The sequence below is a fragment of the Chionomys nivalis genome, chromosome 13 (genome assembly GCF_950005125.1).
Source record: "Chionomys nivalis chromosome 13, mChiNiv1.1, whole genome shotgun sequence".
In the NCBI taxonomy this organism is placed as follows: Eukaryota; Metazoa; Chordata; class Mammalia; order Rodentia; family Cricetidae; genus Chionomys; species Chionomys nivalis.
Window position 1 is genome coordinate 76390065 of NC_080098.1, and position 10921 is coordinate 76400985.

The window sequence follows — 10921 nt, forward strand, 5'->3', positions numbered from 1 at the left end:
GACAGCTGTCTGTCATCGCATCTTCTGTACCTGCCCATTGAATAAAACCCAGTTTTCTTGTTTGCTTTCTGTGTATGTGGACAGCACTGAATTCTGCAATCATGCAAGTCACTGAAATTTTCTCTCTTTTGCTTATAGATTCACTGAGAGGAACATTTTTTTCTCCCTACCACACCTACAGTGCTCCATGTTGGCTGTCTGGTTTATTAAAAATCTAGAATCCAGTGTCCCCAGGATTCATCTGTTCTCTGAGTCTCTACTATAGGACTTGAGGCAGTCTCATGGCACATCAGTCTCAAGGTGATATAGAAAACTTCTACTAGCTCTAATCTTCCAACCAATTTATAGTTTTTATTTGTTCTAACATTTATGCAAATGTTTAATAATCATAAATTTTTTAGACGAGATCCTTTATTTTCTGAGTCAAAAATAAATATTTTCTAACCTGGAATTTACTTGTTTCTTTTTTCTGAATATTAGAATCATTTAGTTTATTTAATAAATATTTAGAATTTCTTATTTTGATTATTGTAATCTAATTGAAACTTGTCCATTGAACAAAAATTATTATTTTTTTCACTAATATCATTATTTTATTTGAATGAATATTTAGAATAAGGTTACTTTAAAAATCTCGTTGTTAATTTGTATTTTTCATTCATTAGTGTATCGATAGTGCATATGCATTATTTCTGTTGCTGTTTTCAATTCCAAGAATCAGCACTAATTCTTTCTAATGTCCTTATGGTCCTTTATGATTTAATGTAGTCTTTTTAAATGCACATTTGGAATTCATTTGGATAGTTGAATTTTGACATTTTTCTTTTGTAGTATAAAAATCTACAGCAATAAAATTACATGTGATAATGCTTTCTGTTAAAGAGATAAGACAAAAGTCCCTCTGTTTATTTCCATTATATTATATTTCAAATTATCTGTGGCTGCCTTTGATAATGCCAGTCATCTCTGAATTACTTAGATCAAAATTCATAATTTCTAATATCATAATTTTCATGTAGTTATACTGATTCCTAATTTAATTAAAATATGATTGTATAGTTTAAGTTTTAGTTTTTCTTTGTGATTTATTAGTTTTTCTATAGTCATTAGCAATCTACATAAACATCAAAAGAAATAAATGTTTGTAGTGTCCTATATGTATAGCTTATAAAGTTTGTTAATATTTAAGCCTTCTAATACATTTGTTTATATTTTTATTTATTCTATCAATCACTGGTAAAAAAGTGTACATTTTGTAGTTGTATTTATAGTTACAATTCTAACTTTAGGTTTGTGTTGTTCAAATTTTGCTTCAATATTGAATTTGTTACTATAAACTTCAGATGTTGATGAATCTACCACTTATGATTGTGAATTATTTTTTCTCTATTTGTTCCCTTGTTTGATAGAATTTATGTTATATTATTATGGTTATATTAGTTTTAGATTTATCCATCCATTTATGGCATCTGTCTTAGAACCCAAATAGGTCTTATTTTGTAAAGTTTGATAATTATAATCTTTTTGTTAGTTCAATTTGTGTTCAATTATTCTTCATTTGTTCATTTATTTTGGACTTAAATGTTTTATACAATGTATAATCATATATAATTTGAGTATATATTATTTTATGACATATGTATTCAGCATGGAATGATTAAATAAGGCTAATCAACATATCCATAAATATCAAAACAAATAGTTGTTCCACCTGTTCAACTGCAACTTTGTGCACTTGGATCAACATCCTTCCAAATTTGAATCTTGAGTAAATACTGTTCTTATTGCTACTTCAGCAATTATTTTATAGTCTACCTATCACTAAAGATGTACAGTATTTTTCCTGATGTATACCGAGTTTTAATTTGGTGGAAAATATTTCAAATTAAAACTTACGGTGATACAATTTATATATACACACAAATCATAAGAAACTTAAATCACTATGATGTAGAGACACCTACATTCATAAGTATACTATATCACTATATATAATAGTTAAGGTATTATCAAACTAATTTCATCAAAGGATTAAAAGATGGTTAAAATGTAGTGTATACACAATGGAATGCTATGTAGTCCATTCATTTTTGATGTAAGTATTTTTATATTTGAACTTATATCTACAATTCTTCATTTTGTTTTCTCTTTGACCAATGTGTTCTTTAATAGCCCTTGCTTTATCTTTCTTTTATATAAATTAAATATTCATGTTTCATTTTAACTGTACAATTTTCTTACCATCTTTAATTTTATCTGGTGATTTCATGATTTGTAATATAACTAATACATCACATGCTACATTCAATGGTATGTCATTTTACATAATATAAAACATATTTCATTTTAGTAGTATTTATTGACATTTTAAAATCATTATTGCACATTTCAATTTTCTTTTTTTTTGCATATTAATAACAGATATGTTTATTAGTACATATCCATCAGTGCGGCTTTCAATACCACTTGAAACATGCAGATCCCCTAGAGAAGATTGGTTTTCCAGTGCTTAGTTGATACACATTACTGCAAAGCAATTATAAATTACTGAGGAGGTATTTGGTTAAAAAATAATAATAATAATAAATCACACTGCCCATACAAATCAACTCTTGTTACCAGAGAAGAGCTGAACAGTATTCATACGGTAATTCCTATGCTAACTGGAAAACATGGATATATTTCATAATTCTTTACTACTGGTGCAACTTTTATATTTTATTGACATTTTAAAATCATTATTGCACATTTCAATTTTCTTAGATATTAATACAGAATAGTTTTAACAAGTTTCCTTAAAATAAAAGTTTTAAAGAAATTAAATAGCAAATCTGAAGGTCTTTATATTTACCATAAAATGTAGCATTCTTGTTGTCTTCATTTCTATGTATAACCCTTAATATTCCACTTTTAATCTTTAAATATGTTTGAAGAATGTGATTTCTAATATTAGAGAAACATTGTGCATTATTTGGTTTTCTCATTGCTATGATAAAATGCCCTGACAAAATCAACTTAAAGATGAAAATGTTTTTGATTCATAGTTCAAGGTTAAAGTCCAACATGAAAGGAAGTGATCCTATCAGCAGCTTGAGAAAGCAACTATTCACATTGCTTCTGCATGCAGGAAAAAGAGGATAATGAACATTGATATTCTACTTGCTTTCCTTTTATACAGTTGCAACTTATGGTCAGCAAATGGTGCTGACCACATTTAGGGTGGGCCTTCCCATTTCAATTGGCCGAATGTAGAAAATTTCTCACAAGCATGCCACAGAGGCTCATGGGTGATTTGTCTCATGGGTGATTCTAGATCCTGTTGAAAATTAAAATTAACTATTATAGCTCCTCATAGATATCCTTAACTTTTGTTCATTTAAAGAAATGTTAAGGTAACCTTAACTTTAAGGTAATATTTGATGTATACAGATACTAGGTCAAGAATTTTCTTTTTTTGAGTAACTGTATACATCATCCCTGTTGCTTTGTTGTCATTATTTCCCATAACTAATGGGGTGCTTACAAGTAACAAACTCAATTTTCTGGCTGATTTATTTATTTATACAATCTAACTGGATATTACTGCTTTTATATGAAAACCTTCTCATTTTTAATCATGTAGTTTTTAAATTTCTTTAATTTGTAGATTTTTCTTTTGGCCAAATTAAAAAAAATAAGCATTATTTGTTGAAAATTGCGATAGCATACCTAACATGTTGGGACAACAATTATATGTACTTTTTTTGTTTTGTTTTGTTTTTTCGAGACAGGGTTTCTCTGTAGCTTTGGTGCCTGTCCCGGAACTAACTCTTGTAGACCAGGCTGGCATCGAACTCCCAGAGATCCGCCTGCCTCTGCCTCTCGAGTGCTGGGATTAAAGGCGTGCGCCACCACCGCCCGGCCTTATATGTACTTCTTTAGTCATGCTCACCTCCTTATCCTCTCAGATACCTCCCTTTCCACTCCTGTTATTGTCCTTCCTTTTTTTCAAAAATGATCTTTTCCTCGGCTAACTTATGCTGTCTTGCTTATCTGTACTATAACACAGTAGAGAAAAATAAGAAAGAAATGGCTGCATTTTTTCACATACCCTTTCTTCTTATAAAGCATTTTACTGGGAAGTAAATTAGATAGTTAAATATGATAATATTGAACTTTTATGTTAAAAATCCTACTACTGTAAACATTTTGCCAAAATCAATGTGATCTTTGTCTATGGACTGATTATATTATTTCTATTTACAATGTAAAGTTCATGATATCATTTGATCAAATAAGGTAAACTGTTCTTAATTCCTTTTTAAAAATTTACTGTACATAATTGATAACTTTCCAGTTTGCAAGATGTCATTCACCCTGTAATATCACAAAGTATCAATGAGAATGAACTAAAACAAATCAACAATTACTTAAATAAAAACCTCATAAAATTAAAAGAGGAAGATAGAAGTAAATGAAGCAATAATGATTTCCCCTTTATTTCCACAGACAAGAGTCATAATGACTGAGTCATTAAACAACATGACAGATTACATGGAATTCTTGCTCATAGGATACCCAGGTGGCCAAGTGCTGCAGACACTATGCGTCACACTTTTCTTCTTGATTTACGTGGGAACACTAATGGGAAACTTCCTCATTATCATCCTCACCACTATAGATCAGCATCTCCAGACCCCTATGTATTTCTTTCTGAAGAATTTGTCCCTTATTGATATCTGTTATATTTCTGTCACTGTTCCCAAATCCATCATGAACTCTGTGACTAACACACATTCTATTTCCTTCCTGGGGTGTGTTTTACAGGTTTTCTGTGTGATATTTTTGGCAGGCACGGAGTTTGCCCTGCTTTTGGTGATGTCCTATGACCGCTATGCTGCCATTTGCTTCCCTCTACACTATGAAGCCATCATGAATAGAGGTGCCTGTGTTCAGATGGTGGTGGCAGCATGGCTCAGTGGGTGTTTCTATGGTTCCCTCCATGCCACAGGAACATTCTCTGTCCATTTCTGTGGTCCAAATGTAGTGCATCAGTTCTTCTGTGATATTCCATCACTTCTCAGACTTGCTTGTTTCAGAGACCAAATTCTAGAATATGTGTTTATCATTACTAGCTGTTGTTTCGCTTTCATATGTTTTACATTGATGACTATTTCCTATGTTCACATTTTCACTATCATCCTGAAAATTCCTTCTGTACAAGGAAGGTTTAAAATTTTCTCCACGTGTGTACCCCATCTTACTGTGGTGACCTTATTTCTCTCTTCTGGATTTGTTGCATATTTAGGCTCAACAACAAAATCTCCATCATCCCTAAACCTCTTTATGTCAGTGTTCTACTCTTTGTTACCTCCTAGCCTGAATCCTGTGATTTATAGTTTGAGAAATTCAGATGTAAAAATGGCCCTATACAAGATTTTAGGAGAGAAAATGACTGCAAGACCCTGAGTCTTAAAATATTAGCTAATTTGATACAAACTATGTAAAATTATCTGTTAATTCAAATATGTATTAAAGTTATTTGATACGTGTTACATTATCTTGCTTTACAAAAAAGAATATATTTTATACATGGAACTGAACATTAGAGGTACTTTTAAAATTATAAACTCAGTGGAAGTTTTCCAAATATTATGTCTATATCAATAGATTATAGGTTTAGAATAATTTTTTATTCTATAGCCATGCCATATATTTAGTAATACCAGTCTCACTAAATTTTGTGGGATTTTTGGTAATGCATCCCAAATATAGGTATTTTATGGTACGTTCTTTAAGTCATTCTCTTAATTTTATCATTGCAGCAATTGAAACAAAAATTAATTCCTATACAGAGAAATCCTAAATTATTTTTCATCTATTTTTAAACAAGAAATATATTTAATTCATTTAGAGATTATTAGTTATATGAAGATATTTTATATTTTTATTTTAGAAATACACTATTATTTGTCCCTCTACTTATGAGAATAGTGCCTGGAGTATGTTGATAATAGTTGACAAGGGCCAATGAATTAATTATGATATTAGAAATATTGATAGTATGGATTATTAGGTAAAATGGAGTGTAAGATTACAGAAGTTTTTAAATCAAAAGGGTGAAATGCCACCTTAGAAAGTGCTTATATGTAAGCTTGTCACTCAAGAAATAACAATTTCTAGTTGTCGGTGTGAAAACAGCAATGGTGTTATAGACTGGGCTCAGGAAGGACAGGCAATGCATTCACCTATTATTAGTGTTCTGCACAGTAGTGGAATCTGTGAAATAAATACAGTGTGCCCCACCTTCTTAGTCAGGTACCTAAAATGTTTCTGAAATAAGCACATCACGAAAATAGACAAACTATTAGAACACATCTGTACATTCTCTCCTTTCAAACTTCCAACAAAATGAAATTAATGGCATTTTATTAGCATAAACATGAAATAGAAAGGTAAGACAATATTCTCAGTTTAGTGAGAGTTTTGTAGTTGATAGGTTCATCAAAGAGCTATTCTCTATTTGTAAACCACAATTTTATTTAAAATTAACTTAATTGTGGTTACTTTAATTGTGTAGTAGTCCTTTTAATACCTCATTAGGTATTTAATATCTATCTATTCTTTCATCACAATTATTAACCAGTATGTTTATGGACATCCACTGTCTTTTTTTCACTTTTTTTACTTGCTTGAAAATCCCAGCTTTTCATTTTCTAAATTTTCATGTGTACTTGGAGCTTTATGGACTTTTTAATAATTGAATTAATATTTAAATTATTTTAATATACTATGAAAGTTCTAAAGTCTCAAAACTTTGAGATGGACAATAAGATATTCCAGATCTCTCTTCTCTATGGATATACTAGATTAACAAAAATATTCATGACAATATCTGATATCAGATAAGATAGTTAACAATATTCAGTAGCTCAAGTGATCATAAACCAAGGATGACATTACTGGATATCAACATGTAGAAGAATGAAAATAGATCCATATCTATCACCATGCACAAAATTCAAGTCCAAATGGATTAAAGACCTCAATATAAATTCGACCACACTGAACCTGATAGAAGAGAAAGTAGGAAGTAGCCTGCAATACATGGGCACAGGAGATCACTTCCTACATATAACCCCAGTAGCACAGACAATACGAGCAACAATGAATAAATGGGACCTCCTGAAACTGAGGAGCTTCTGTAAAGCAAAGGACACAGTCATTAAGACAAAAAGGCAACCTACTGAATGGGAGAAGGTCTTCACCAACCCCACATCAGACAAAGGTCTGCTCTCCAAAATATATAAAGAACTCAATAAACTAGACATTAAAATTCTAAATAACCCAATTAAAAAATGGTGTACTGAACTGAACAGAGAGTTCTCAACACAAGAATTTCAAATGGCCAAAAGATACTTAAGGACATGTTCAACTTCCTTAGCTATCAGGGAAATGCAAATCAAAACAACTTTGAGATACCATCTTACACCTGTCAGAATGGCTAAAATAAAAAACACCAATGTTAACCTATGCTGGAGAGGATGTGGAGTAATGAGAATACTCATCCATTGCTGGTGGGAATGCAAACTTGTGCAACCACTTTGGAAATCAGTGTGTCGGTTTCTCAGAAAATTGGGAATAAACCTACTTCAGGATCCAGCAATACCACTCTTGGGAATATACCCAAGAGATGCCCAATCATACTACAAAAGCATTTGTTCAACTATTTTTAATAGTTTAATAGAGCTTTAATTAATACAATTTCTGTGTGGTTATTTGAGTCTGGGTAGCTGGGAAACAAACAAGTGGCCTCTGCCTACAAAGGACTAATCCTATTTTTAACAACAGGTATTATGACTTGAGTTTGTTTTATTTTGCTATCAAATCCTACTTTAGAACTTCCTTTTGTTGCTTTTCCAAGTTGCCTGAGTGAGTAAACTCTTCTTGTTAAAACAGAACCCTGGGGAATAAATCTCTGATGACCATCACCAAGGAAACTATATATTCTTCATTCTTACCTCTTGTAAGATTGGTCTGTAGAAATTTTGTGAGTACATAACTTACCACAGAGTTGAAGATGAAATCAAGAGTCAGCTAGAAAGGGAAGGAGGGATGCCACACATTTAGGTGAGGTCTATTTTATAGAAAAGATAATGATTTCTCAAAGACACTGTGACCAATTATACTCAATATATTTAAATTGTAGTTAAATAGATTGAACTTCTAAATCAATTATAATTTTCTGAGAATTACAACTAACTCATAAACATGGCAGATTTCATCCAAATGCATCGGAGAAATAGTGTATTCTTAACTTTTAATAATAGCACTGAGACTGTGCTTACTATATGCCAAGAATCTCTAAAATACTTTCACCTGTAAAAAATTCCCAGTTATCATCACTTTTAATACCCACATCTGACAAGTCAAGCTACTGCAAAGTAGCAATAATAAGACATTAGTTCATGAGAACCCTAGCTTCCTGAGAGCACGGCTTTATATTAACTAGTACATTGAACTATTTCTCTGTGGCATATTGCTACAGCTTTGTGAATTAGAGGTTCATAGCAATATATAAGCAACATGAAAAATGGTAGGAACAATTTTTTTCAAAATTCCAGATACCCCCATACATATAAATGCCTACCTTACACATACACAGCTTCATTACTAACTTGCTGCTTTAGAAAGTCTCACTTTAGAAAGTCTCACTTTAGGAAGTCTCACTTCTACAACAAAATCTCAACTGTAGTTCAAGCGTTTCTTAAGAGAGGATGCTTAAATAAATTATGTATTTTTACGTGATATTTCTGTAATAGTTCATGAAGCGGTGTGTATTAGAGATGAAAAAGAGGTAAAAGAAAAATATTTTAACAGTAATATACTTAAGAAAGACAGCACATCAACTAAAATGAAAATACCTAATTTTTATAAAATGTTTCTGTATTATTTGAGTTATTTTGTCTTATATTTTAACAAAAATCATCAGTTTATTGAGAATATATCCAGTAAATATTTTCATGGAATGAATAGTGCCTCTCATGATACACATATCCTATTTTATGGATTTTATGAATATGTCATGTTACCTTATAAAAGGAAATTTTCAGACACAATCATGAAAATAAGATGTGATTATTATGTCATATCTAAAAGGGTCTAGTGTCACTGCAATAGCCCTCATAAGAACTAATAAAATAGACAAATACAAAATATAAAGACTAAACTAGAGATGTTAGAAAGAGAGTATGCTAAGCCTTAAAAAGGAAAAGGGCAGCATACACACTGTGGGCCACTGGGGCTCATTCTGTAGTCATGTCCTCAGAGAAAAGGGGTTTTGTGTCTGAAACTTTTAAATCTAAGATAATATGTTATAGCAGATGTAAGAAATTAGATTTCAAGACACAGGACTCTGAATGAAATGATTTTGAATAGTACTTATCACTTGCAACATCTCTCAGCTTATATACATAACAGTTCTTATAATTCAGAACTGAATCAATAGTTATGTCTAATGTATCTTCAGGTCTGTCTTTGTGCTTTCTTTTGTATTGCTGGGCATTAAACTTAGAAGCTTGGGACTACTAGGTAAAATTTTACCGCTGAACTATATCTGTAGCCTTATCTTTGTAGTTTGATTTTTGAGACTTCTCCATATTTTTCTAGATTGAGAATAAAGTAAATAAATGAATTAAAATGCATCACAGTTTCAGTTCCTGTGTGGTTCTGGTGAGATGAGGTGCGTATAATATTGATGTATTCATAGAGGCTGATTATTTGTATGCCAATGCTTATTTATTTCCAATTCCTTTCTCCTGCAGCTGTATCTTTCCCTTTTTTCAAGGCATATGGAACACTGTAGATCAAGATTGTAAACAGAGTAATTTTAATGACATACAGATGCCTATAATTTAATTTAATCTTGTAAGTGGTACACTATATTGAGTTTGCAAATCTTTACTTCCCTGTATCTTCTCCTTCTCTTCCATCCTTCTGTGACTGTGATTATAGAATGACGAATTTTACGCATGTCTCAGAGTTTGTTCTACTTGGATTCAAAGGGGGTCCTGGGACACAAACAGTGCTATTTTTGATTTTTTTAGTTTTGTATGTTATAGCAGTGGTAGGAAATTTTGGCATGATTATAATCATTAAGATGGATGCACACCTCCACACCCCAATGTATGCCTTCCTCCAAAGTCTTTCCTTTTTGGACATCTGCTATTCTTCCACAATTGCTCCTAGAGCTGTGATAAACTGCTTGATACAGGACCACACAATATCTTTTGGTGGGTGTGCTACACAATTCTTTTTTTTATCTCTTTTTGGTACGACAGAAGCTTTTCTCCTGGCTGCCATGGCTTATGACCGCTTCATTGCCATCTGTAATCCTCTTCTATACTCTGTGAGTATGTCTCACTGGGTCTGTGGATTATTAGTGTTGGGGTCCTACTCATGGGGTGCAGTGAATGCTATCACTCAAACTACAATGACCTTCACTTTGTCCTTTTGTGGATCCAATAAAATTAATGACTTTTTCTGTGATGTCGTACCACTCTTAACCCTCTCATGTTCAGACACCTTTATAAACCAGCTGGTTCTTCTTGGTTTATGTGGTTTCATTATTGTCAGCACCTTCTTGACTGTTTTTGTTTCTTACATCTACATCATCTCAGCAATATTGAAGATCCGCACCGTGCAGGGACGCCAGAAAGCCTTCTCCACGTGTGCCTCCCACCTGACCGGTGTGTGCTTGTTCTTTGGTACTGTTTTCTTCATGTATGCACAGCCCAGTGCTGTCTCCTCCATGGAGCAGAGCAAAGTGGTGTCTATCTTCTACACTATTGTCATTCCCATGTTGAACCCCCTCATATACAGCCTGAGGAACAAAGATGTCAAGCAAGCTCTGATGAGAAGCAAACAGAAATTCTCCACCTGA

General features: G+C 32.2%; 2 protein-coding genes across 2 annotated transcripts; both read left to right on the plus strand.

The window, feature by feature from the left end:
• Positions 1-4500: 4500 nt before the first annotated feature.
• On the plus strand, positions 4501-5448 carry LOC130885573 (olfactory receptor 14A16-like). The gene has a single exon (XM_057787103.1). The coding sequence runs from the start codon at positions 4501-4503 to the stop codon at positions 5446-5448; it is 948 nt and encodes a 315-aa protein (XP_057643086.1).
• A 4546-nt stretch (positions 5449-9994) lies between these two features.
• Positions 9995-10921, plus strand: LOC130886166 (olfactory receptor 12-like). The gene has a single exon (XM_057788068.1). The coding sequence runs from the start codon at positions 9995-9997 to the stop codon at positions 10919-10921; it is 927 nt and encodes a 308-aa protein (XP_057644051.1).